The 26,669-nt window shown below is 47.6% G+C and overlaps 1 protein-coding gene across 1 annotated transcript; it reads left to right on the top strand.

Annotated features, from left to right (window-relative positions):
- Window positions 1–288: 288 nt before the first annotated feature.
- On the top strand, window positions 289–26,124 carry ERICH6B (glutamate rich 6B). The gene is given in 14 exon segments (XM_054813132.1): window positions 289–652; window positions 3,429–3,486; window positions 5,723–5,844; window positions 7,141–7,203; window positions 9,381–9,512; window positions 15,090–15,211; window positions 17,597–17,710; window positions 17,898–18,052; window positions 19,567–19,631; window positions 20,219–20,364; window positions 22,227–22,312; window positions 22,607–22,759; window positions 24,611–24,839; window positions 25,978–26,124. Coding segments are annotated over 14 exon segments (1,956 nt in total).
- Window positions 26,125–26,669: the final 545 nt, after the last annotated feature.

Here is a 26,669-nt window from a genome sequence, read left to right as displayed (position 1 = left end):
GAACCTATTATAAGAAAATCCCACCAATGGGACTTGGGCATGCCCTTAATATCAGGTATTTGTTTAAGTGCTTTGTTGAATTGGAGCCTAGTAGATCCTCTTGAAAAGAAAGTGATTTTCAATCTAATAAGGTTATCTTAGTGTGAACATTTTAACTACATCAATCAATATGCCCGTCAGGAGTAAATGACTAATGGGATTTCTCTTTTCTTTCTTTCTTTGTTACCAGAATGATGAATTGACTTTGCCTGTTGCTGAAGATTCTCATCTCCTTAATGCATTGCAGATATGTTTAATGGACGCAAGCCATCAGGGTCTGGCAGTAACTGGTCCCAACCAAAAATATTTCCTCCTGGGACTGGGTCATCAGATTCCAGCTCTGCTCTCACAATGGAAAATGTGAAAAGGCTGGAAAAGGAGTACACGACTTCTGAAGAAGCCTTCAATAAGCAGAGAATACAAGATTATATTAAGCAGACTAATCTTGCTCTCTTCAACAACAAGACGACCAGGAAAACCAGCACAGAGGTTGTCTGGGAGGCAGAGTCTGAGGGACCCTCCTCGTCCTTTCCCGCAAACAGAAGTGAAAATAGCAAAGAAGTTTGCTGGAAGACCTCTGAAAAAATGTCAAGGAAAGATAAGCTATTAAGAGGTATTTTTCAGCTATCTGTTAGAGGGAAGGAGATAGAATAAGATACCTGTCCTTCATCTTTTCTACGTTTCTGTTTGCATATGGCAAATATGAGTGCTGCACATGGGCACCTAAAATGGTGATGGATTTTGAGGAGCAACATGTGCCTGCCCTTCCCTGCTTGCCAGCGAGGGCTGTGGTTGTGTGGATCACATGGCTGGTTTCTACCATGTTTTGGGCAAAAGTATTGAGCTGTGAGAGCACGGTAAGGAGCACCAGCACCCAGACCTGAATTCCAACCATGGAGTTTGTCAGAGAGCTCATCACAAATGCAAGGTGTTAGTCTAAGTGCCCCAGCTGGAAAAAATTGGATTTTACCTGTAATTTAAACAGAAGCAGAGTGAAGCCAGGACAGAGTGTAAACAGAAAACCCACCTATCCACTTTAGGCAGCATTTCTGACTTTCCAAGGTGTTCAGAATCCAAACACTGTGATTCAGTTTTGTCTGGAGCAGAGATGCTCTGTTGCATGTAAATGTCAGCAAATTAATATTAGACAATTATCTCTCTTATTAGATATTTCAAGCTATGTTTATCTTTTTTTATATATATATATACACACACACACTCTACTTTTAATTATATTTTACAACTCATTAAGTAATCCAGCCAATGTTCAGAGGCAGATAGCAGGGACAAAAATGTAGTTAATCCACAGAAAGGAAAACCCTCTAAATTACGGGGTGGGGGAACAAACAACATTTTAAGGATGACAAGAACTTGTACCATTTCAGTTCTGGCTGCCTGTGGTGACACAGCCCATCTCCTCTGCTTGCAAGCCAGGATGTGCCTTGTGGCTGCATGCAGGACAGGGTCCCAGCTGTCCCCTGCGAGTGGGTGAGGAAGGGACAAGTGGCCCCATCAAAAGCCCCAAAAGGGGACCACACCGCAGCTGTGGGGAACAGCAACTGGTTCCCTACATAGGGACAGTCTGGCTTCCTGCAAGAGAGACTGGATCCCGAACTGGGGTCCAAGTGGGACAACTTGGCCTTATCCTAAGTATAAATCAGGTTTTTAGAGGAAAGGTTGGACTTCTTCCATATTCTTTGAACACACTATGAGCATGCATTCCACCTGCTATAGGACAGCCCCTAGCACAGCCTGCCTTGGCACAGCCAGGAGTGCACAGCCGGCATGAAAGAGCCAGGCTAATCCTTGAAGTAAAGGGTTACCTATTTCCTAGAGAATTCATGGATTGATCCTCCTTGGGGGTTGGCCAACAGAAGTGTTTTGTGCTCACTTTTGCATTTTTCTTAATGCAAATTTGCCGGCTCCCAAGAATGAGAAAAATTGACTGTTTGCACACGTAAGGTTTATTTTTGAAGAGCTTTCCATGTGGAAATCAAGTATTCTTAGCAGACAGACACGTGCGCTGCATCCTTGAGGACAAATCTGCCCCAGCAAGAGGCTGAGGATCTGAAACAGCCACAAGTGACTGGAAGCAAATGCATGTAGAAACCTCGCTCAGTGCTCTCCCAGGCAATTGCTTGTTGGATTTCCACATCACAATTTAAAATTCAGATGAAATATGAAGTTTCTTTGAGCCTGTTTCAGTAGAAGGCTAGTATTTAGACACAAGTAAATTTACCAAGGAAAATCAAATATGAGAATGCCTCATTAGGGACCTAGAGTGAACAGTTAATATCTCTTCAAGAATTTGTACAGTACAGTGATTTTTTGGCCTTTTTCAATCTCCTTTCATTGTTTTTTGTCTTTCATAAGAGTGGGTTATGTAATCTGAGCAGTAACCTTCATTTCGGTGCTTTTTCTGGCTCCCTGTCACAGTCATACCTCTCTTTTTTTCCATGTCTCTTATTCTCCTACATTTTCTTTTTTTCACCATCTCCTCTGGCACCCTATTGCCCTCCCCAAATGCCTCCATGTCCATGCTCTTTCCCTAGACCTCTGCATGCCCACAGGTGCCTCTCCTCTCTCCCATCACCTTCTGCATATGCATGCCCTAAATCTGTCCCTCTGTTCTCTCTGATTTTTTGGAAATAACACCACTTGGGATGCTGGCACTGAGCAGGGTTGCGTAAGCACTGGTTCATCTGATAGAACATTTGAGCTGAGCAGAGATGTACAATTAACCTGGTACATGGGGGGTACACCAGACCCCAGGTGCACACAAAGGAAAATGTGCAGCCTGTGGCCACTGAATTAATGCAAACCTGGAGGAGAAAGGTGCTGCTCTGACAGCAAACCACCCCAGAGCACTTAATCTACCTGTACAAGGTGTCTGGGACAAAATTCCCAGTTCCCTCCCTATTCTTGTAGCATCATGACCTTCTCCCAGATGTGCAGCCCAGGTCTCCTTCGCCCCATTGCCCCTGTGCAGCCGCAATGGCACGAGCAGGGACGGTGAAACATGTGTGGGAATATGCCCTCCCAAAGAGTTGGTACAATAAGGAGACCCGAGCTGCTTACAGGTGAAACCTGAATGGAAAGGCAAAGTAAATTAGCTTGCAACTCTTGTCTCTTCCTCTGCAAAACCTGCCCTCCGTCTCCAGCAACTTTTTTTTACGGCTCATTTTTGGGAACTTTTTCTTTGCTCTCCCGCAATTTATTATACCATTAAAACCGATGGGGAAAAATGTTCCTCGTTAAGGTGGGAAGGTTTTATCTGAAATACAAAATAATGAAATGGCAAGAAATCTCAAGGCAAGGAAAAAACCCTGCTGTTCTACACAAAAAGAGGGGTTTTTTTTTCTAAAGAAAGCTTTTTCTCTCCCTTCCAGCACCAGCGACAGATTCCCCGTCAACTCGGCTCACTGGCTCTAAGCCAAAGGAATCCAAGTAAGGAGAGTAATTGGTAACATTTTTCTATATAATTCAGTCATGTTAGGCTGTATTTATGCCACACACGGGCGAGCAGCAGCAACACCTAACAACTGGAGATTTACTGGGATGTCTGAGACATCCACAGCCTGGCAGCTGCCGCTGTGCCCCTGCTATTAATAAACTGGAAGTTATGTCCGTCCGAGTGATTGTCTTTGGGCCCCTCAACATTTGCTGTATTAAAAGGGATGCTGCCAGCCTCTGCAGAGGTGTTTTCATTTAATTTTTGTTGTTGTTAGACAGATAAATCCAATGCAGCATCTCTTGAAGCGGCTGCGATGTGTGATTTTTATTTTGCAGGCTGCTCTTCCAGCTGGGGAGGAAAGGGAGGTCTGATTTCCCAGCCACAGTAAATCAGCATAAAACCACCCTTCATACCACTGATGCTGCTGCAGCAACGTGGATTTACATCGGCCGGGGACGTAGCTCACTCTTTTCGGCTGCCCTATATAAACGTTAGACATATCTAATCTTCCTTGCAGACAGAGAGAAGGGGAGAGAAGAGAAATTGAATAGAGACACTTGTTCAAGAGACAAAATAAAGACCAAATTCTTCTGCAGTGTACTTTAAATGGCACTCAGTTCATTGATAACATTCCTTATATGAATATCTGAAGGATGTTTTGGCTTTTTTCCTTAAAGAAGTTACCGCATGTGCTTGGCACCAAGGGAAACGGGGATAAGCAGCTGCTTAAGGGAAGGCTGTTGTATCACTACATGAACATGTAGCAAGGTGGTTTTTTTTCTTTATAGGGTTATAAATTCATAACTTGCAGCGTGAAAGAGCAGGCTCTATTTCTTCCCCAAATTATGAAAATGTTATGGTCTGAGGTAAAACCTCTGTCACAATATCAAGGGAAATCAGTCTCATGGTCTCCAGGCTAACAGAAAGTGACTACACAAATGCAAGAAGAGCGAGATTTCCAACCCATCCGAGAGGTTTGTGCCTTCCCACGAGGTGCGGAGCTGCTGCTGCAGCGGGAGCTGGAGGGGGCCCAGCAGCTCCTCGCAGGGCTGGCCTGAGCTGTCCCTAAGGGACCGGCCGTGATTTGGGGTGGATGCAGCCAGCTGCCCACGCATCGCTGGGGCTGCAGCCAGACCCCCTCATGAGCAGGCAGGTTGCTCGGTCTGAGCACATGCCACATCCCCAAGCAAACACCAACTTGACCAGTGGAGCAGCCCGAGTCGCCCACCAACCACCTGGTCCCAGGAACAGGGGTTCCTGTGACGTTTGGGTTCAATACCTGTCCCCGTTAACCTGCACATGACCCTTTACTGGGCTCTGCTTCTCATGTGTAAGGCGGAGATGGTGATGTTTCGCTACCTCAGCAGAGCTGGGAGAGCAAAGATGCGATGGAGGCACCAGAGCATCACTGCTCCCACTATTCCTCAAAAGTTTTCATCCACAGATGCATTAATTTGTGTGTTCTGTGCCCAGAATCCTTTACAATTTGTAGGTAACTAATAAAAAAGCAGTGATCTGTAAAGGCCTTGTTGAATTACTAATGCAGATAAATAAACAAAGAAAAAATCAAAAGCCTTTCACTCCTTCCCTTGAATCAGATCAAGTCAGGTCCTGACCACAGTTTGTTCAGCATCTTTTTGTTTTCATTTTTTTTTATTTGCCAAGGCCACAGGCATTTTTAAATTAGTATATCACTGGGACAATCACAAAATTCTCCCTGCATTACACAGGTAGAAGTGGCTGGACACCTTGATAGCTCCGTGTTGTAGGCTCAGAATGATTTCATACCCTGACAGATAACTTCAGGTGGGAGACTGAGAGGGGTTATGGAAAGCTTCAGTTGCTGCTGGACCTGCTGTGGTAAAGGAGGGGTGCCCCAGCTCACGTGGGGTGCCCGGCGAAGCAGGGATCATATAATGCCATTTGCAGAACTGTGTAAGCTGAGATAAGCAGGAGAGAGATTTTAGGACTGATACAACCTTGTTTCATCCAGTGAACCAGAGGCAAGGAAAGAAGTAAGTCCGTAGAGGACTCTGTGCACAGCTGCTACCAATACTCCTCACCCATTTTGGGGTGCTGGCAGTCACCCCTCTCCGCTCTGCTGCCCTTAGCGTTGTGAGTGTGCCTCTCCCTGCTGGGAAAGCTTGTCTGCTCCTAAACCCCACATCCCTCTTCCCTGCTGGCCATGAACAGCCTACGAGCATCCCACCTGGTGTCACCTCTTTGCAGACAGCGTGTAGACGACTATCCTGCCTCCTGCTGCAGCATGGAGGATGAGATGACCCAGACAGAGTGGAGCTATTCAGATGAGTCCCTGGCTGCCAGAGAGGATGGTAAGTTCATTTAAAGCAGTCCTGTCCAACATCCCAAGTACTCAGAATTGTAGGTTTCTTTTTAAAAGTGGCTTTTTGGCATCAGTTTACTAAAAAAATAGTCACAAGGTAGGCTTTGTTCAGCAGAGTTTTTGATTCAGTTGAAGCACTTTGACAAGGATAGAAGCCTCTCGTTACCAATAGCCTGAGTTCTGTTCCTCTCCTGTTAAGTAACATACCCTCCTGGTAAGCCAGGACAACGCTGAGCACCTCGCCTGATAGCCCAGCAGCTGAGGAGCACCATCAAGAGCACTCTGAGCCCATACAACTCCAGCCCACTCTGTCAGAGAGCAGGGATGAGCTGATTTTGCAGTAAGCTGCCCCTTGAAGTCGGACTTGCTCTCCACCACCACCCTAAGCTATGATGCTGGAGCTGAGGGATGACACCTGCTGAGGTGGGAGGATGCCCAGAGGTGCTCAGCATCTCCAGCCCACACTGTGTCAGCATGGGTTATCTCAATCAACGGAGATGGCCGCGACCCAGAATGGAGGAATATTCTAGTTTTCAGCTGCTTGATTTTAATAGGTCTCCTCAGGCTGATGGATCCCTCTCTTTTTGGCCAAAAAGGGGGAGTAAAGTGTTTCGATGGTGTCATTGCAGTCTACTAGCAATGTGCAAAAGCTGTTCCTCTCCTCCCTGCCTCCTGCAGTCCTGAGGTTGTCCCTCCTTGTTGCCACCCTCAAGACAGGCCTCTGCAAGGTCACTTTTCAAGGCAAGCATCTCCCTTTAGGCTAACGCAACTCCTCCATCTCCAGCCATCCAGGTTTGGAAGGACATCTGAGGTCCTTTTGAACCATTCACAAATGTGATTCAAATCAACCACATTGATTTCTAGGGGCGCATTAGACACCTAAATGATTTAGGGGATCCTGGCCTAAGGGTTTCTCTGTGAGAGAAGCACAATGTTGTCACTAGGCTGTCTCAGCCCACGAGGGTTTATGAAATGCTTAGCTAGCAAAACAAAAAGCATTAACTTCTTGGCTACAGCTTTCTGCCAAAAGATAGGCAGGTCGTGCTTCAATGCAGATGTCTCGGGGAAAAAATGTGCAGTGCATTAGAGAGCTGTGACTCATAGAATAATTATCCTCGTTTCTCATAGTTTATTAATAATTTAAACCCAATCTTGGTGTTATTGATCTATCATTGAATCGGAGATTTATTTCAGATCTGTAGTCACTGAAGCAGTAAATTTAATCCCCCTTCCCCTCCCACCCTTCCATCCACTAAACTCACTTTATAACTAAAACATGATGTTTAGGTTGTTTCAGTAATAGGAGAGGAGAAGAGCTCAGAGCCTGTGGGTGGTGGGAGCAGCCCTAAGCCCACAGAAGGCAAAGGTGAGCAGCATTAAGGTTCTGGTTTTAATACACCTTTTCTGACCAAACTGTCCTCTGCACAGGGTCTCAGGGATGCCACAAGGACCAAATGCTATTTGTACGCGACAACCAGATCCTAAAACAGTTTTGCCTGTTTTCATCTGAGTTTGCTTGCCCATTCCCACAGTTAACCATCAGTTTTGCACACACCCCAGTTGTGGATCCCAGCCCTGCTCTTTGCCCTCTGGAAACACAGATATGAGCTCACCGAGGTAAAAGCGCCTGCAACACATAGGCTGTTGCAAGGCACACAAGCTCTTGGGCCCAATCCTAATCTTACTTAAACTGGCGAAAACCTGAAGCAGCTGCCTGTATGTCCCAGGAGTACCATGAGTGTAAAATCAATTTAAGTGCATGGAGGATCAAGCCTAGAAAACTATAACGTGAAGATGCCTACAGCAGTTCTCACTTGGCTGTACCATGTGTCTGGTGCATTCACTAATATAAGCAGCCTTTTAAAGGAAGCCAGGAATAGAAAACAGCATGCTTTACGGCTGTAAAGTGCCCAGAAGAGTGATTTTTGTAGGCAAATGAAATACATTTTTATTAGACCAATTGTAGTATACAGTTGGGGTGGAAAATGTGTTCTTGGCTGTACCAACTCTTTCTCAGGTCTGAAAGAAAGCAGCAAATGTGCCCAAATGCTCGTCTGTTCTTTTCCATCTATATTAATGGATAAAATTAAAGATATTACCATCCCCTGCCAACCCATCCTCGCTGCTGCCCTTAGACCCTGCAGCTGGAACCACAGCAAGCGGGCTCCTGTAGCAATGAAAATGTGCAACAGGGCCAAGCTGTCACAGCTTTGCTCTAAAAAGCAAGCAAGACTCAGTGTAGCCAGGCAGAGAGGACGTGCTGGTGAGGTAAAGCACTGCGTGCACCCACAAGTGTGTGCTCTTAGTGCATCTGATGTTTCTTGCCCAAGTGGGAGACATCCCTAGAGATGGACAGCAGGAAAACAAAACGCAACAAATTCAGTGTAGTCTATAACTATGTTTTCCAGAGGTATCATTCTTAATTAAATGATCGTGGAGCTGAGCTTTCCTTGGTTTGGGTTTGGGGGATTTTTGGTGTTTGGTTTAGGTTAGCTAAACCTGGAATAAGAACAGGGAAATGCTGCAATGTCATCAATTCTGCGGGACAGGGGATGGTGCCAGCAGTCACACATCGGGGTGCAGGTGCTGGGTGTTGTGGATCTGTTGGGAGGGGAGCAAAGCCAGGAAAATCTGTGGCTGGAAACGCTGCTGGGCGGCTGGTCCCTATGACACTGGGTCCTTCCTGTCCTGATGGAACCATTGTCATTGGCAGGTCACAGCTCTTGCAAAGCCCAGGCTTGCTGGCATTAAATCTTTCTCTTAAGCGATGCCTGAGAGACTTGTCTGGCAAGATTTCACCTGAAGGTGTCAATTTCTAGAAATTGGGGCGTTTCTGCAGTTACAAAGCAGTGACCTCCCTTCCTCCCTCTCCTTGGTGAAAACAGGGGGAGTGAGCGATCCAGGCACAGGTACCCATCACCAGTGCAAGTGTGTTTTGAGTACCCACCTGTGATGGGAGCAAACTTGGTGCCTCTCTGAATACATAACCCTTCCTCCCACAGTTTAGTCCTGCACCACGTGATTAGAAGGGTATTTTCAGTACTGAGCAGCCAAGTAGAGAAACTGAGCATCACTTCAGGGCGCAGCTCACCCAGAATATGTTATTTAATGTGTTTAGGTCCCATTGCACCCTGGTGAGGTGTGGAAATGTCTTTTCTTGCCCTTTTAGGAATGGGTAACTAGAGAGCTGTGTTCCCATCTCTTCCCCCTTGAGCTAGGTGCCTACTCCTCCAAATCGCTTGCTGTGCGAGGTGCCTTGCTGTTGACAATATTAGGCTCCTAATTCAGTTACTTCACTTGTGGGGATGACCTTGGGCCCTGGTTCAGCTCACACAGGTCTCCTGACCCACAGGACACCCTCCTCAAAATGCTGAGGTAAGGTATTTGCAGAGGCAGGTCATGCCTAGCTGGCCCACCACCCCCCTCCACCCAGGCATGGACACACGGTCCCCACCCCGTCTGGCACTTCTCGGAGGCTGCAATGGTGCAGAAGCAGTTTCAGTGCTGTGTCCTCATGCTGGGTGCAATTCTGCTCTTCTTCAGCCGTGGAGGTCCTCTCCAGGGACACCAAGGTGTATCCCGAGGCCAGAGAGAAAGAGGGGCCAGTTGAAGCCGAGGAAGAGGCAGCAGCGGAGGATGGAGAGGAGAATAACCAAGCAGGACTGTGTGATAAAGGTATGGTGTGATATTTGGAATAATCACAGCCACTGTGAGATGAATCTGAGCTTTCTAGGTGTCCATCTGCCATCCTTTGAAAATCCCAGGCTAAACTAAAACCCATTTTGTTCATAATAATGACCAAAGCATTTGAAGTCCTCCTTTTGCCGCTGTGGATCAGAGATTAGCACTGTTTGGTGGCCATGGAGGACAAGTCAACCTGCCTAGTCATCCAGGGCCATAACAAAAATGAAGAGGGACATACGAATGGGAGCATTTTTGTCTGAATACTAGAATTAACCTCTAGGAAAGGGCCAAGTGGATGCCTGGGAGTACCAGCCTTAAACTGAAGGGTCACAGCCCTCTTCCTCCCATGGTCTTCCCCTTCAATTTCAATGGGTTTCGATTCTGCCACATCTCAGCTGGGTGGGAGATAGGGTATCAGAGACCACAGGAGGCAAGAAAAATGTATGGTTTGGAGAAAAAACAGTTGGGAAAGGGGATGAAAGAAGGAAAACTGGGAATCTGAGAGAGAGGGCAAGAAATATGAGATTAGAGAAGGAAAAAATATCAATAGCTGTGAGGATATGAATGAAAAACTAAGGAGGACAGACCCCAGGGAGGAGAGGAAAACAAGAATAGGGATTAGGAGAGAGGCAGAGTGGGGGAGACGGTGGAAAAACCAAGAGTGAGACATTGAAATGGTAGGTGGATATAAATCAGAAGTAAAACTCAGAGGAGAAGAAATTTAGCAAAATTGCAAAATGAAAACTGCAAAGCAAAGAGCAGCTGCTTCCAGAGGGCAGGGGACATAGGCTCAGCAAGGCAATGCTCCTGGTTGTCCATTGAAAGTTTGGTGACAAAGTAGTGCAGATTAGGTAACTCCTTGTTTCTTCATCTGTCTGGGTATCTGCAGTCCTCAGAGGAATGAGGCTGTGAAAGAAAGACCTGGGACTGTAAAGCACTTCCTTTCTTGTTTGGGATAAAAAGTGCTCATTCTGGGGAGAAAAGGGGAAAGGGCAGAAAGAAGAGATTCTTGCTTTTCTTTTCTTTTTTTTTTTTTTTTAGTTTTCACAACAAGCTTTGACACACATTTGTTAGGTAGAGAGTGGTTGCCTGGAGCAGGGACATGCTCTGAGGTGAGGTCTGCTCCAGTATTTTCCAGAACAGATACCAGGCAAAAGGAGGGGCACAACTGCAGAGTCCTGCCTGTGCTGCCTCTCTTTGCCCACTCCAAACCTCTCGGTCTCTCACCTCTGGGGTACAGCAGCTTGAAATCTGCAGGAGGAGAATTCCTGGAAACCCAGCTCTATGCCTTCGCCCACCCTGCAGCTCGTCCCTCCATCCCTATTTTTGCTTGTCAGGCATTTGTATAAATAGGATTAACATCTGCAGTTACACTTAGCTAGGTTGCAAATTACACAGGCTATCAAGCCTTGTGCTTCAGGGCATACACTGATTACCATCGGAGGAACAAAAATGAGTTTTTCCAATAACAGAATATTACATGATTGACTGGGGACATTACGGGGCAGAGTGGATTAGCCTTTGCCATCAGTACCAGTTATATGTCATTACTGCATCAAAGCACCAGACGTGGGTGAGCCACTTCTATTCGGGCAGTGTTGGAGGTAGCCGGGTCCGGAGGAGGAGTAGGGTTGGTTGTTAAAACCAGCCCTGATTTCTGAAGCTGCTTATGAAGTGTGCCTCCAGCAAGTTATGTTCCCTGCTTCTGCTTGCCCACCTCCCGGGCCACATGCCTTCAGCTGGTCTGAGGAGCCTGCCCTCCTCTCCTTTGTCCCCTGGCGTTTTCCGATGCCGGTGGGATCAAGGGGGATCAGAGGATTTGGGACACACTGTAACAGGAGGCTAGAAGGTATGTGACTGAAAGGTCTGCTGACCCCATTCCTACCATGCTTCCAGGGGCTTGCGGGAGGAGTTGAGGTCCCCGTTAGCTCTCTATTATGTATGAACAGCTTTGCCAACCCTCAGCTTTCAAGCCATCTCATTTCCTTCATCTTGGCAGCAAATGATTGTCTAATTTGAATGGAAGAGCTAGAATTGACAGAAAATCTAAAATAAGAAACATAATTAGCAGCAAAACTTTTAATTCCCCTTTCTAAGCCATTTCTAAATGTGTTAGTGCTTATTTATTGAACCTGGCTTGACATTTAGACAGTTCCTTTTAATGCTAATAGGGTTGATTACCAGGTTGAATCCTACTGCTTTGAGGAAATGGCTGCTCAGTATTCAGAGCTGCCAAGTTCCCCCTGCACAGAAATACTTGCCTTTCTTCACAAGAAATATGTATTATTCAGCGCAAATATATTAAAATAAGGCCATCGCAGGAGTGAGGAGCCTGCGCCAGCGATGCTGCACCAACAGCCCATGCACAAGGCGTGCGGCTAAAAAGTCCCTCCAGCGCCGGTGGGACGGGGCCAGCCAACGTGTGGTTCCCCGGGCTGGGGTTTGCCCCAGCTCATCGGCTTGGCTGCAGTGCCAAGGGGCACCCGGGGGTGGCAGGACCCCCAACTGATGATGGGTGGGGAGCCCCAAGGAGGAGAACGAGAAAGAGTGGGTGAAAGGGGCAGAAGCAACAGGAGAGGAAGAGGAAGCCAACTGGTTTGCCCAGGTTGCAACCAAGAGCTGGGGTTTCCTGCTCTTGCCCCCTTGCAGTTCAGCGTATATCATTACTCCTTCAGACCTGCTGCAAAACAGCACAGGTATCAATAAGGATAGAATTTGGCCTGACATTTACTTTAAATTAAGCTTTATAGGTAAAAAAGGTAGGTTTTCAGAAAATAAGCCTCACTTCCACATTACTGAGCATGGAATGTCAACGTGAGGCTGCTTGGGCGATGCAGCAGCCTCCAGAAATAGGGCAGGCTCGCAAACGCTGGGAGTGACAAGCCAGCCTGGCTTGACAAGCTTTGCCAGTGGCTAGCCAAGCACAAGGAGATTACCCTGATCTGGGGAACAGAGATACTTGAGCTCAGGAATTTTCCCCCAGGGTGTGATTACCTTGTAATAGCCACTATTCCTCATTCTCATTTCCAGCTGGAAAGGAGGTGCAAAGCGAGGCTCCTAGTTTGTGTCCGTCAGCTGGTAAACAGCCAAGGCACGGCTTTTAAGGCAACCTTGGAAAAGTGCACAGGGACACAAATGTCCTTGTCATTAAGGTGGTGAGTTTTCAGCCAGAAGAGGCATTTAATTATTGTGTCAGTGGAACGTCCAAGAGTTTGTTTTTAATTTACTGGGGGAAAACTTGAGTGAATCACTCAGATTTGGACCAACCATTTGAGCCACTGCTGCACATTTTCTTTTTTTTTTTTTTTTTTTGCTCTCCCATCATTCATAACCATGCATTCTCTTTCAATGATACCTTGGAATGATAAAACCCAAGATGATCCAGGCCAGGCTGCCATAAAACATCCTTGTTCTGAGACACAGCCCCCACCAGGTTACATTTCCACCGCACGGTGAGATGCACATTAGAGATCTGCATGAAGCACAAGGTGCATCCCTTGGTTATCAGCTGTGTTTCAGAATGACTTGGCCTCCAGCTGTGGACCAGCAGAGACGACTTGTCCATGCAGGAGAAGGTGGACTGAACAGGCTTCCTCAGGTCCCAAACCTGGTGATGGGAGGAGATGGTGCGAGCCAGGTTTCTGCAGCGTGTGCCTTTTGCTTTATGTCAGTGTGCTGTCAGGTATAGCCAGCACTCAGGTGGCTTAGTGCTTTCCCTCGGTCTCTAAGGTCTGCTTCAGGGCTCCCACCGACAGCCACAGAGGTCACGGCTTTGTCTTCCACAGTAGGGGTATCCCACGAGAAGGGGTCTGTGCTCTGAAGTGGCTGGCCTACAGAGGCTTTCACTTTGGGACCTAAAGGAAAAGGGGATGCACCTGCTTGCGGGTCTTGGTGGAAGAGTTTTTAGGCTGAAAATCACTGCTGTGTGTTCAGGCTGGAAAGCCACCAAGCAGCTGTGTCTCTGTGATGCAGGGGGCTGTGTTGGAAATGGTGACGGGCAGCAACACCAGACACCTCGGGCTACATTTAAGGTGCTTTGCCCTAGTGGGAGACACAGCCTGGTGTGAAATGCAGGACATAGGGATGACTGCAAAGGGTCAGCTCCCAAAATACACCTGGCCCAGCAGCCTGCCCTGGACGAGAACCAGCAGATGCTCAGGAAGCAATACAAAAACAGAGCAAACATTTGTTTATACTTCCCAGAATACTCACCATTCCCCTAGTAGTCTGTGACTCAGGAACCTCCTGAACTGTAGACACCGTCTCTGCATTTAATATCCCTTGATGGCTTCCTCTTCCATCGATTAATTTACACCCTATTGAACCAACGCAAACTTTAAACATCCACTGTACACTATGGCAAGGAGTGCCGCAGCTAAAAGATCTCTTTTGTTTATTTTGAACTTGTCACTTGATAGCTTTCTTTGATGATCGCTCTCTTCCTTTGAAGAGCACTGAATAATGTGAACAGCTGTTCCCCAGTCACGCCACTCTTCCCATCACAAAACTTGGTCATATTTCTTCTTCAGTCATTTTTTCTTCCAAGATAAAAAGTCTTAATCTATTCAGTCATTCCCTGAATGGAGGCCCTTTTATGCCTTTGATCATCTTCAATTGCCTTCCTCTGTAACTTTTCTATTTCTTCTGTATCATATTTGAAATTGGCGAATCAGGACGGCACAATAGTATTCAAGAGATGGGGGCCCGCAGATTTATACAGCAGCATAATGATTTCCTCTGTTTTGCTCTCTCCTCCTTTCCTAATAATTCCTAGCTTTCTGTTTGTTTTTTGATTGTTACTGAGTGTTGACCTGACATTTGCATAGAGCTATCTATTATAACCTGAAGATTTCTCTCCCAAGTGGAAATAGCCAGCTCAGAGCCCATTATTTTGTATGTAAAGCCAGGATTGTCTTTTCCCATGCGCATCACTTTACATTTATCTACATCGGATTTCATCTGTGATTTTATTACCCTTTTATTCAGTGCCAGGAGGGTCTTTCTGCAACTCTTCACAGTCAGCCCTTTGCCTCAAACACCCTGAATATCATCTGCAAACTTCTCCTCTCCCTGCTTACTGCTATTTTGAGATTATTTATGAATATTTCAAAAGCATGGGACCATGCTTAGGCTAATTTAGCAGCTTTCTCTCAAATTTGAAGTGCCAGGTCCCAAGGAGAGGGAAGAAATGTAGTTTCCCAAGCTCTTGGGATGTCACTGGAGATCAGTCGGTGCTTCTGGGGATGGATGACACTGTGCCTAACCAACGCATCTCCCTCTCCCCTTGCACAAGTAGATGGTGGGGGTAATGCCGCTTGCTGGGATGTGTGTCTGCCCCCTCCAACAGACCGGACAGGACCAGCAGGAGGTCCTGTGGTGGCCATTTCTCCTGCTGAAGCTGGGCCCCGGCACAAAGAGGCATGCAGAAGTCCTGGGGTCCCAGGAGAGGAGATGGAGGGAAAGCAATGGATGGCAAAGCCTTTCTCTGAGAAAACCTCTGCAAGCAAAGTTGTGAGATGTCACTTTGAATAAATAGGAGCTAACTGGCAACTCTTCCTTGCAAAAAAGCCGTGCAGCAGCCTGTCGAGCCTGCCCAAGCGAGTCCAAGGCCAGAGTCAGATGAGGAGCCACTGTCCATGGGAGGAGAGCATGAGGATGATGGGACGGCAGCTGCCCTCTGCCCAGGCGAGGTGAGACCCAGCCAGTCAGTGAGCAAGAGAAACCAGAAATTACCAGTGACAAGCACTTTTTCAGTGGTGTTTTTTTCACTGCACCTTGCAGCAGTGCCCAGCGGCGGAGCAGTGCTGGGGGGCAACAACAAGGGGCACTTCTTTCTGCTGGGTCGTCGTCGTTTGGGGGAAGAGGCTGGAGAGTTGCCCCTGCAATTTGTAGGCTGAGCAACACCCCAGCACCAATTGTGAGCACAAAATTAATCCAAATAGGGAAAAAACAGGTGAGAAGGTGAACAGCTTCAGTGGAGGGTTCCTCATCCCTGTCCAGTGGTGCACCTCAGAGCCACAGGGTCACACAGTGTTTTCTTCTCCTTCCTGACCCCGGTAATTTCTTCTTGCTTCGCTTAGAGCCAGGCAGTACAGATTTACCAGCTTGCTGGCGATATGCCTTCCAGAAAAGGCTCACAGCTCCCAGGAAACTGCTCTGCAGAGGCAGTTTGACACTCCTGCAGCTGCGAGGGGAGAAAGGAAGATTGTGTCTCTTCTCTGATAATGGAGCAAAAATTGCTCCAAAGGCCAGAGGCTCTCCCCTTTAAGAGACTTAAGCTGGACTGTCAAAAAACCAGGACCCATTTGTTGACACAAGAAAAGAGCAGGCATCAGTGACTCGGGCACAAAGTGTCTCTTGAGCTGTGGGAAGATCTGTGTCTCCTGGCAAAGAAATTGTGCATGTGCTTGAAAAAATCCCACTGGTTTCACAGATCCACAAAGCAAAACAGGAATTCGAGAGCAGACAGTGGCAGACCCCCTGATATTGCAGCCTTCAACCCCCTCCTCGTCTGAGTGGGGAAGGCGCTCGGCCACCTTAGACATGGAGGCAGAAGTCTCTATTTCCATCTGTTCTCACCACCAGAAAGGCAGATGCGGGATTTTGACAGAGCACAACTTTTGCATAAGCAGCAGTGGCAGCAGCCTACGTAGCTGGGTCAGCACGAACCCGCGCTGCAAGCAAATAAAACCAGAGTATGCTGCAAAAAGGTACGGGTGCCATTTATTGGTCCTGGTGGCACCAGGGTTTGTGCTGTTGGCCAGCCCACCCAGCCCCTGGACCGCAGGTGGCTGGTGGAAGAAGAAAACCCACCTAGAAAGCAACCTGGGGCAAGATGGGGTGGCTTTAGGTGACATGACTGCTGACGGTCATGGGATGGCTACTATAAGCACTAAAGAGAGGAAAAAGTCTTTTAAAGCTAAACCAGATTTCAGCCACTTTTGAGCAATTATCAGGAAGGAAGAGAGCTAATCATGAATGTTTCGGTCACAAATGTATTTTGTGCGCAGGTTTTTTTCCTTTCCAAAATGCAAACATTCTCATTTCCCTTGAAGTTTCTCCATATCAAGATTGCCTTAAAAATTGACTGTGTCTTGTTTTCTAATGTAGTTTCTCAGAGTTTTGTTTTTAAAGAAGAGGCAGGAGCTGCTTTTTAAAACTTGTTTTAAAAGTTTTAAATTTTTAAGCCTTTTAAGAAAGCTTAAAGCCTTTTTTGCTCTTTTTTTTCACTTTTTCAGTGCTTCACAGGATGTTAAAAGGTGGCCAAATTAACAAGTTCATATTTTCACATGAAAAGCAACTGTAATTTTCCACTGAGCTCTTATAAAGGAAGCGTAAACATGCTAACTGCATTTATTTGGGAATACAGATAATTAAACACAACCTGAGTTTCCTGATATTATATATATATATACATACTGAAAAGGAGTTCTGGTGTTACAGTGAATGCAGTGGGTTTGGTTGCCTTTATGGGAACAGCCTAGACTTAAGCCAAATTTATTTTTTTGAAAAATGAGTTGTCCCAAATTTGGCTGGGATAGAGTTAATTTTCTTCCTAGCAGCTGGCATAATGTTGTGGTTTAGATTGAGGGTGAGAATAATGTTGATAACCCACTGATGTTTGTAGTTGTTGCTGAACAGTCAAGGACTTTTCAGCTGCTTGTACTGCCCTGCCAACGAGGAAGCTGGGGGTGCACAAGAAGCTGGGAGGGGACACAGCCAGGGCAGCTGACCCAAACTGGCCAAAGGGATATTCCCTACTATATGACGTCATGGTCAGTATATGACTTGGGGGTTGGCCAGGAAACAGCACGGCTCAGGAACTAGCTGAGTATCAGCTTCGAGTGGTGAGCAATTGTGCTGTGCATGACTTACTGTTTTTTCATTATTATTGTTGTTGTTGTTATTTTCTGTCCTATTAAACTGTCTTTTCTCAACCCATGAGTTTTACCTTTTTTTCCTTGAAAAACTGAGTGGGGGAGACTAAGCAGACAGCTGTGTGGTTGTTTTAGCTGCCAGCCGGGTTAAACCACAACATTCATGAAGCTGATGCTGAATTTCCTTTGTCCTCTGAGGAGACCACTTGGATGGAAAAGTCTGAAAAGTGCACCTTCTGCAGCGCTCCTGAAAAGCCAGTCCCAACAGTGGTGGATCTGAAGGAACAACACCAAGAAAATATGAGTCTGCCCGTACTGCGTGAGCATGCCTGTAACGTAAGTTTCTTCCTGGTAAAAGGGAGAGAGACCGCCCCATGGCAGCGGCAGAGAGGAAGGGGAGAGGGACATGAGTAGAGGAGCTGGAGGGTGAGGAGGTCCCTGGTCTGCCCAGGTGCCCTATGCCAGCCTCACTGCTCCTGACGGGTGCTGTACCCCACAGCTATTTTGCTGCAGGAGATATAAGGAAGTGTTTGTTGCTGTCATCCAAGAGCTGATGAGCAAAGATAAAGCAGAGGAAAAGCTGGTCATCATTTCTCATTCCGACCCTTCCCAAGCTGAGCTGAGGAGCAGCATCAAGGAGAAACTGCTGAAGCAGTAAGGGACCAAGGGAGAGTTGCCCACGACCCTGGTGGGAGGAGGGAAGTCCCATCACCAGGTCCCTTCACTCTGGTCCCAGGGAGTTTCTCTGATGGGAACCTGCTTGTGGTGTTGTGGCACTGCTGCCCATGTGCACCAAAAAGCAGTGAGGCATCCTCATGTCAGTCCTACGATGGTACCACTGGTAGGAAAGATCCATTACCTGCCCTGGGCAAGACATGCTGAGCAGGCAACAGTACTGAATGGGGCTATTAGATGTTGGACCAGGATGGTTCAGTGCTGCTGAGGCAATATTTGCCTGTGGGTCCTCATGCAGCTCATCTTCGCTGTAGCACCCTTAGAAAGCCGCTGGGTGGCTTGATGAGGAGCAGCTAGAGCTGAGGGTTCAGCAGCCATCAGCTGCGCCATCTCAACAATTTTGGCATCAAAGGTTTCACATTTGCAGATTAGGAAGCTCTCTAGAAAGGAGGATGAGGCCATATGCTTTCCCAGATGGCAAAAGGTTTTTCCCAAGTCAAACCCCAGGTAACTGTTCTCTCCCAAGAGACCCTGAAGGCATCTGACCCCATTTGGGGCCTCTATCCCATTGCACAGCCCCGGCACACCTTCCCTCCACAGCCAGTAGCCTGAGTGGACATGGATGTGACTTCCCAACCTCCTCCCAGGCTGATCAGCAGCAGAAGGGTCTAACTCCTGTTTTGCTCCCCTGGGGACAAACCTTTCCCAGGACACACTGCAGGTGGTCATGGCTGGGGCACACTGGCCTCGCCAAGGTGTGCAGAGATGGGACTGCATCACTTGAGTTATCCATGCTTTATTGCTGTTTCCCTTTTTCTCCCACTGCTTTGGTCCTTTGGGGTCTGCCTTGTAAGTGCCATCATATCTTCATGAGAGCAACAGCCCATGATGAAGTTTCTCTCAGGTACAGAGGGGCAGTACAAGGTTTGAGTGCCACTCAGGTCTCCAGGTAGGACCTGGTTTGAGACTTTTGGGTAGAGTCTGCCTTCTGACTCTGCAGGGGCCAGCAGCATACATGGCATGAAGCACTTGGTCCCACCAGCCACAAGCTGAGTTTTGCCCTGAGAGACCAGAGTGACAGTCAGGGGTATGACATGCAGGTGGAGTTGGGGGGGGGGAGTGTGGTGTGGCACCCAGCCACACGTGTGATGAGCTGTGTGAGCGGGGTGTCCCGAGGGCTGGGACTCACCTCACCTCTGCAAGCCCATACCCAAGCCCTCCCCTGTCACCTGCAGCTCCCCTTGACCAAAGAGCAGGGAAACGGGCATTTCTACTGCACCATTCATCAGGCCTGCAATGAGATGGATCTCCCATATCTCTTCTCTGGCTATAAAAGCCGTCTGTGGTGACAATCTCATATGCGGACGTTTGCGTTGCTTTAGGTGAATCCTGGTATAACATCCCATGATACTTTTTTCCCCTTAGATTATCTGGGTAGTGTCATTAGCCAACAATTTGATCTTATTTTTACCTTCCCTATTTTTTGATCTTAGGTTGGATGAAGGAGGCTTTGAGAACTACAGGGAAATATTTCAGCAGTATCTGAGATTTGTTGCCCGTAAGTAGCTTTGCTAGTGAGTTGCTGTGATTGCTGGGCTTGACCTGGAGCCAGAAGCACGCGGTAGCTTCAGCGCGCCTAGAGAAGAAGCAGAGACTGCAGCTCTTTGTGTAGTAAAAGATGCCATACTCCTAATTATGAGTGGCCAGGAACCTATGTAGTTTCTCAAAACACAGGTCTGCATATTTCCCTGCCTACAAGGCCTGTCATCTCCAGGCCATACATCCTCTGGTTGAGAGGAGTAGGAGATGGTAAGGAAGAGACTTGCTAGTTCATGTCTAATCCATCCTTTGCTATAGGTAGTTATCACTTGCTCACAGGCTGGATGTTTCATTGTTTAAGTAAAGGAGATCCCTTACATCTCTTAGGAAAGTCATCCTGCAGCGTCACAGAGCCCACCCCATCCTAGTTAGGTTAGATTTTTCCCTTTCCACTTATTTCTCCTCCAACAAGGCAAAACACACAAAAACTCCTCAGTTCCTCCCTTCATCCGTCCTCCTTTCCAAATAATCCATGACATGAGGCTTGGAGAAACAGAGCTGCATCACCTTCTCCTCAACAACAACAACCTTCTCAAATTTTTTCAGGGACTAGAATCTTTTTCAGACTCTCAAAAAATAATGAATACGCTGTCGGACTGAAAACTACCCCTTTCAAAAAGCACCGACTGACATCAGCACCTCTAGAAGACCTGCTGGAGCCAGACAGTGAGTTTGTTGCAGTGCACTTAAAGGTGGGTGTAGTCTGTTAGATCTCTTCTTGTTGCTTTTAAGGTAGGGACTGTAGAGACCTGTAAAGTGTTGGGTCTGCTCGTGCCCCATAAGAGTCCTGTGGTTCCAGTCAAATATATTTAGATATTTCCTATGAGATATGGAGAAGATCCTGATTCAGTAAAACGTTAAAATTATTATCAGTGGGTGTACAAAGTTGATGGGACATGCCAACTTGTGGCTGTTTGAAGATGGACTTAATCAGGTGTTGATGGCTGAGATGGAAAACCAAGTGGTGTCCCTGTGGTTTTACTGGGGTGGTGCCCAAGTATAAAGGGTTTCACTTATGGAGCATCCTATACAGCTTGAAGGCTGAACACCACCAGTAAGTGATGTCCACACCAATTGAAGCCTTAGACCCTAGTCTACTTACTTCCATACCGTTCATCCCTCTTACCCTCCAAATCAGGCTGCCTTATGCAGAATGCCTAACAGGGTCAGATCCAGGCTCCTCAGCCAGGAATCACTTGGGGGGGTGCTCCCAGTCCCAGACCAAGCCCTAGTCCAGAAATTTGACAGCACAGGCAAAAGCTTTACAGGGTCCAGGAAGCCTTGAATTCATCTGTAGAGATGTCACCGCTGTGTCCAGCAAGGAATGTGGTGTCCCAGGTTTTCCCCTCCACCCCAGCTGCCAGGAGCAGCAGATCCCCAGGGTCTGCTGTCCCAGCCCAGTCACCCTGGGAGGGCAAGAGGAGACTGGGGGCCTGTCCCATCAGCAAGGGACGGGATGGGACCCCCTGCCAGCTCAGCCCCCCGCAGCACGGCTCTTGTCTTTTCTCCCCTGCCTTTCCTCCCCCCAAACCAGACAGCATTGCAGTTTCCGCAGGAGTGCAAGAAAATTACCTGTGATTTATCACACAATCAGTGATTTTGTTGTCTTTTTTATTTTCAGCATAGAAGCACATTATACTGCTCTCCCCTCCTGAAATATAGGGGTAGCAAATCCTCCTGCCTAGGACTGTCTGTCTTTTTAGCCTCATAAAAAGCCTGAAAAATGAAAGCAGGAACAAAATCGTCTGTTTGTTGCTTTTTTTGTTCCCCTCCATCTCTTACAACCAGAAGTAATTCTTAGAGATTCTGCAGAGCCAAAATGTGCATCTTCAGGTTATAAATTAGTGCCGCGGTTATGGCTAGAGCCAGCCACTTCGCATGTACGAAATGCCTCCACCCGCAAGCTGCTGCGGACGAGTCCCTCTGGTCCCCGTGACAGCCAAAACCCAAGCGCAGCCCCTTTCTTCACGTGAGAATTAGCTGCTGCTTTTAACGATGATGTTAAATGGGAATAGCAAGGTCTTCCCGCTTCCCCCCTCTCCAAGCTGCTCTCTGTCCTTCCCAGAGAAGCCGGCGGTAATGCTCCTTATTCCTATTAGAAAGCACTAAACCCAGCTCCCTTGTAATGCTGGGAGCTAAGCCCTTAGCAAAGAAATGTTTCTATTTCACTTGTCAGTACGTTGCAGGATAAATGACTTGTGTGTCTGATGGAAAGAAGCCTCTTGGCAAATTATATCATCAGAGAGCAGCTAATAAAATAAGAAGAGCTGAGCTTTGTATGTAACATGCAAAAACACAGAATCCAGGATGAGTTTTTCTCAGTTATTTAAAAGGATTTAATTAAAAAGTAAGCAAATAAACAAAAAAAAAACCCCAACCAAAGCTAGGTGGAAAGTGCAGAGCGTGGCGGTGTGGCTTGCTGGCGCTCTGGGATTGGTACCAGTGTGGGGAGAGGGAGGCAGAGCATCCCTGTCCCCCTGTCTGGGCAGGCAGCCCCGCAGTGCTCCCCCCAAGCTCCTGCCTGCCTCTCACCTCCTCGGTTCTGCTCCTGCAGCACTGCCGTTCTGAGCCTGTAAGACGAAGTTATCCTGATGGACGGACATTTTCTCTCTTGTTCCCAGATGGAAGTGGCCAGGTTTAGTATCCAGCAGCAATGGCACTTGGGCTGGGGGGCAGCCGTAGGAATGTCCTGCCTCGGGGTGGGTCACCGCGACCCTCCTCCCTTGATGTAACCTGCCTCCTGGGCTGCTACGCAACTTGTGCCAAACTTACAAGGAAACAAGGTCTACAGAGCTGGTTGCTTTGGGGTTGGCTGTCTGAAGGGTGGGGGAGGCTTGGGTCACTTCCCCCAGACACTGTCCCACGATGGTTTTCTTGCAAAGCATGCTTTCTGTGGGCTTTCTATGGGCTCATCTTTCCTTAACTACTTCTCAGCTACCCGTCGGGACACGTGGCCATTCTCATCATGTTTTCCAAGGAAGCCTTGTTCACCTATTGCGTCCTGGAGGACAGCAGGTACCCAGGAATCAGGGCTGCCTTCAGGACCCATGGCCACGGGGTCTGCATCCACCCTGATGGCCAACTCTGGTAAGTGCAAGCCAGAGGTGACACTGGGTCTCAGCTCAGCCCCAACCTGCCCTGGTGGCACCCCAGGGCTTTAAGGCATGCTGAAAATATCTTCATTTTTTTGTTCCAGTTTTATTTTTTTCTATGTGAAAGTGCATGAAAAAGAGGGAGGGCTGCGCTGCAGCCCACCAGAGCGGTGGCTTCTCACGTTGTGCACCAACTCAATTACCAGTGACATCTGTCCAGAGACACCGGCATGAGGATTGAATTTGGCCAAGGTTGGCCACACAGCCATGGAGGTGGCTTGGCCCCATTATAGTGCGGGGACGAAGGCACATCTTAGCAGCTTCTTGTGGAGCCCCAGGTGGCCACGCTGGAAGAATGTGAGCTTATTATCTGTACGTGTGGGCAAACCTCAATAGCTGGAGTCGGTTAGCTTGAGGTCAACATTGCTTTTGGTTTGTTTCTCATAACCAGTGAGTGTACCTCACTGAAGAATGACTTAGGTGACCAATTTCTTGCAGTCTAAGCTGTAATATGAGGTAACTGATGGCTTTCAGTAAAAACTTCGAGCCATCAAACACTAATTTTTGACACCCCACTTCCAGTCTCCAAAGTTTCCCTTCAGGAAGCTAGGAACTGGGGGAATCAGTAAATCCCATCTCAATTTTACAAGTCCTCCCTGCGTTGAGACTAATTAATGGACATCTTAAATGTCTAACGCGCTATTACAAATCATTTTAAATAGCTTTTGCAATAATGCTTCCATCAGACTCCTGCAGTCCTACCATTCGCCTGCAGACACGCTGGTCTTTCATCCATCACGCAGCGGCCAGGATTTTACAGCCCAGCACCGAAGCATCCCTGGCAGCACTAAACCATCACTGACCCCACCGTGGGGCTCTCCTGGCCCCACTGGACCACGTGCTCCCCATCAGCATTAGCCACATGCCGGCTGCTGGCTTGCCACCGAGCTGGGGCAGGCTGCTACAACCCTCCCAGCTTCTCCCAGCAGCTGTAAATTAAGAGCAATTCTAAGTGACCACGCCAATATTTATAAAAAGAATAGAATAGCTTTGATGAGAGGAAAACAGAAAACCAACAGCCTGTGGGTAGGCTGTCTGTCCCGCATATGGACTGGATCAGGCTTGTCTGCGGCTGGCGCTGTAGCACATTGCAGCTGCAAACTTAGATTTTTTTTTTCCTTTTTTTTTTTTTTTTTATTTTTCCTGCTTTTACTGAGCTGCAGCACAAGGTAATGATGGGGGATGCTGAGCTGCCCTCGCAGCCTAGTGAGAATCAACTTCTTCACACCTAAGCAGGAAAAACTCAACATTAACACACACCATTAATGATAAAACTCCCCAAATGCTAAGGCTGGGGGGATGCTCCAGCACCCAGAGCCACCTATCCGGGCTGCCACGGCATGGGGAGTATCGATCCGTGTCTGTATGCTGGAAATATGGGCTGTTCTCCCCTCCACATTGCGTTTCTCTCTCCTTTGTAATTTAGCAAGGACATTTCCCTCACCCACATGGAGGACCTGTTTTAGCATAAGGGTTGCCAGAGCAAAAGAAATTACCATGTCCAGGGACTTCCAGAAGATGTAGATATGGAATAGGAAAAGGGGGACTCATACAGAGCCTGTGCTCTGTATGACTCGCTCTCCCAGGGGCCAGCCAATTTCTGTGGCATGCTTTTACTGTAGGACAAAGACCATTACCAAAAACCAGTCCCTGACCCAATCCATCAGCTCCCAGCAGTGACTTGTGGACAGCAAAAAGAAGTTTGGTCCAACTGCAGACAAGAAATGGCATTTTGGGTGGGGAAGTTGTTGGCTCTGGATTCATCCAGCTTCGTGTTTGTCCCCAGGGCCACCCTGGACCCCTGCACTGGGATCTGCTTGGACCAGACAGGGGCCTGCCAGAAGCGCTGGAAGTGGCATGACTTCAGCCACCACGTTCACAGCCCTCCTTTCCAGTCCATCACCATGAAACTGAACAACTACATCACCATTAAAATCCTGGCTCAAGATCAAATTGATTTATTGTTCACCAGCAGCAGCGATAGCATCCGTTTCAACGTGGGGTCCCAGCTCAAGGTGAGCACTTGCTGTGGTAAGTCCTGGCCAGCTCCTGCCTACCAGCTGCTTGCAGAGCAGCATCAGGGAAACCGTCCGAAGGAGATAAGCTTGGGGCTGCTGCACAGGACTGGTCACAAATTTTCAGGTGGAAAAATCACTGCTTCATTCAAAAGCAAATTTCCTGCCTGTGTGAATCTTAATGAAATTCCCTTTCAGGAAAGCATTTAGATAAGATTGAAATGCTGTCACTGAAGGGTAAGAACAGCATGTCTCACAAATTCATTTTGAAACACTATTTCTTTTCAAAACATTTATATTAAATGTCAATACAAACACAAAGCTCCTGATTTTATCTAAACAGCATTTCACTTAACATGAAACAAGTATCTGGGGAGAGGAGTGCCAAAATCCTTTGGTATTTCTTGTCACTCAGGTTTCCCATCTCCGACCCTTCCCTGGAGGTGGAAATGATGTTCTAGCCAGGGCTCAGCCCTGTTCAGTGCCCGTGTGACTGCCCCAGCCTACTGGTGGGCATCCCTGTCCTCCACTGGATGCAAACACAACTAATCAGCTCTGACACACAGGTGACACATCACCAGGAGCTCACGCTTGGTTGGGGGCTGTGGCCTCAGGGTGAAGGATTTGTCTTCCCTGGTGCTAGCACAAACCAAATGTTGACAGCCCTCAGCAATAGTCTATACATGGCCACAGGTGTGTTGCTAATGGAAACAAACATCTAGGGGAACCTATTCAGAAAGGTGGCAACAACCCAAGGTCAGTATGTGAAACCATAAAGCACTAGCACCTGCTCTTCCATCCCTAAAATTCAGACTTCTCAGAACTCATTGCTACGTTAAAGTACGGAAGTCAGTCATCTTCCTTGTCCCACAACTTCTGGGCAGCGCGCTACCACCAAAGGAGGCTAGAGCCATGAGTTCAGCTCCTTAGTTCCCCTGTACGTGCACTGGAAGAGGATCACCTCCAAGGGGGAAGCCATAGGGTTAGTGTGCTCCACAAGCATGGAGGGAAAGGGCAGCCTGGACACAGTACACAGGTAAGCATGAAAGTCTGGGTTACAAAGAATGCTTTCCTGCTCAGCCACCCTTCAGGGGGTTCAGCATTAACACTCTTCACCTTGCATGGGCTCTCTTTGCAGTGGAAAGACCCAGACACAAGTCACCTACTTAAGCGGCCAGAAAGCGAAGAGGAACTCTTCCTTCAGTCTAAAAAGATTCAGCTCAGGAGCCTGCTGTCCAAAATACAGACAGTGTTGCAATACTTTTGGCAACCCCTCTCTCAGTGATATCACTCCTTGTCTTTCATCATCTCCTATCCATGTGAAATACTGAAATGAAGATATTAAGACTCGCAGCAAGCAGTTACATCAGCATTTCAGATCAACTTTTCCTTCATCAAGGTGATAACAGTCACTTTGTGATGAAAATAAAGCTCCTTTTTTCAAGCTCACACTGCCTATCTTCCTGTACATCAAGTTCCTGTAACACCAAGCCCTTCTTCTGAAAGCTCTTGACGGATCATCGTAGGATCAGTGGGGTTGTACACCGAATGAACAGTACTTTGAAGGAGGAGATGCCTTCCTTCCTGCAGCTGATGAACTGGACTGTGGGAGCTTGTCATACCAAGCGTGACTGGCTGAGAGCCAAAGCCCATTCATCAGACACCTGTGCTGGTGGAGAAAGGATGAGGAACAGCAGCTTGGGTATGGGGACCAGGGACCATCTGAGAGAGAGGGGAGATGAGGAGCCTCTTGGGTGTCAGGGCTCGAGTTGGTGGTAGATGGTTAAGTCCTATGGCTTAGCGGCATGGCTGGCCACCACTTGAAAGGGG

Source organism: Grus americana, chromosome 1 (genome assembly GCF_028858705.1).
Source record: "Grus americana isolate bGruAme1 chromosome 1, bGruAme1.mat, whole genome shotgun sequence".
Taxonomy (NCBI): Eukaryota; Metazoa; Chordata; class Aves; order Gruiformes; family Gruidae; genus Grus; species Grus americana.
Note: the sequence above shows the minus strand (reverse complement) of the source record. Positions and strands in the feature narration are given on the sequence as shown.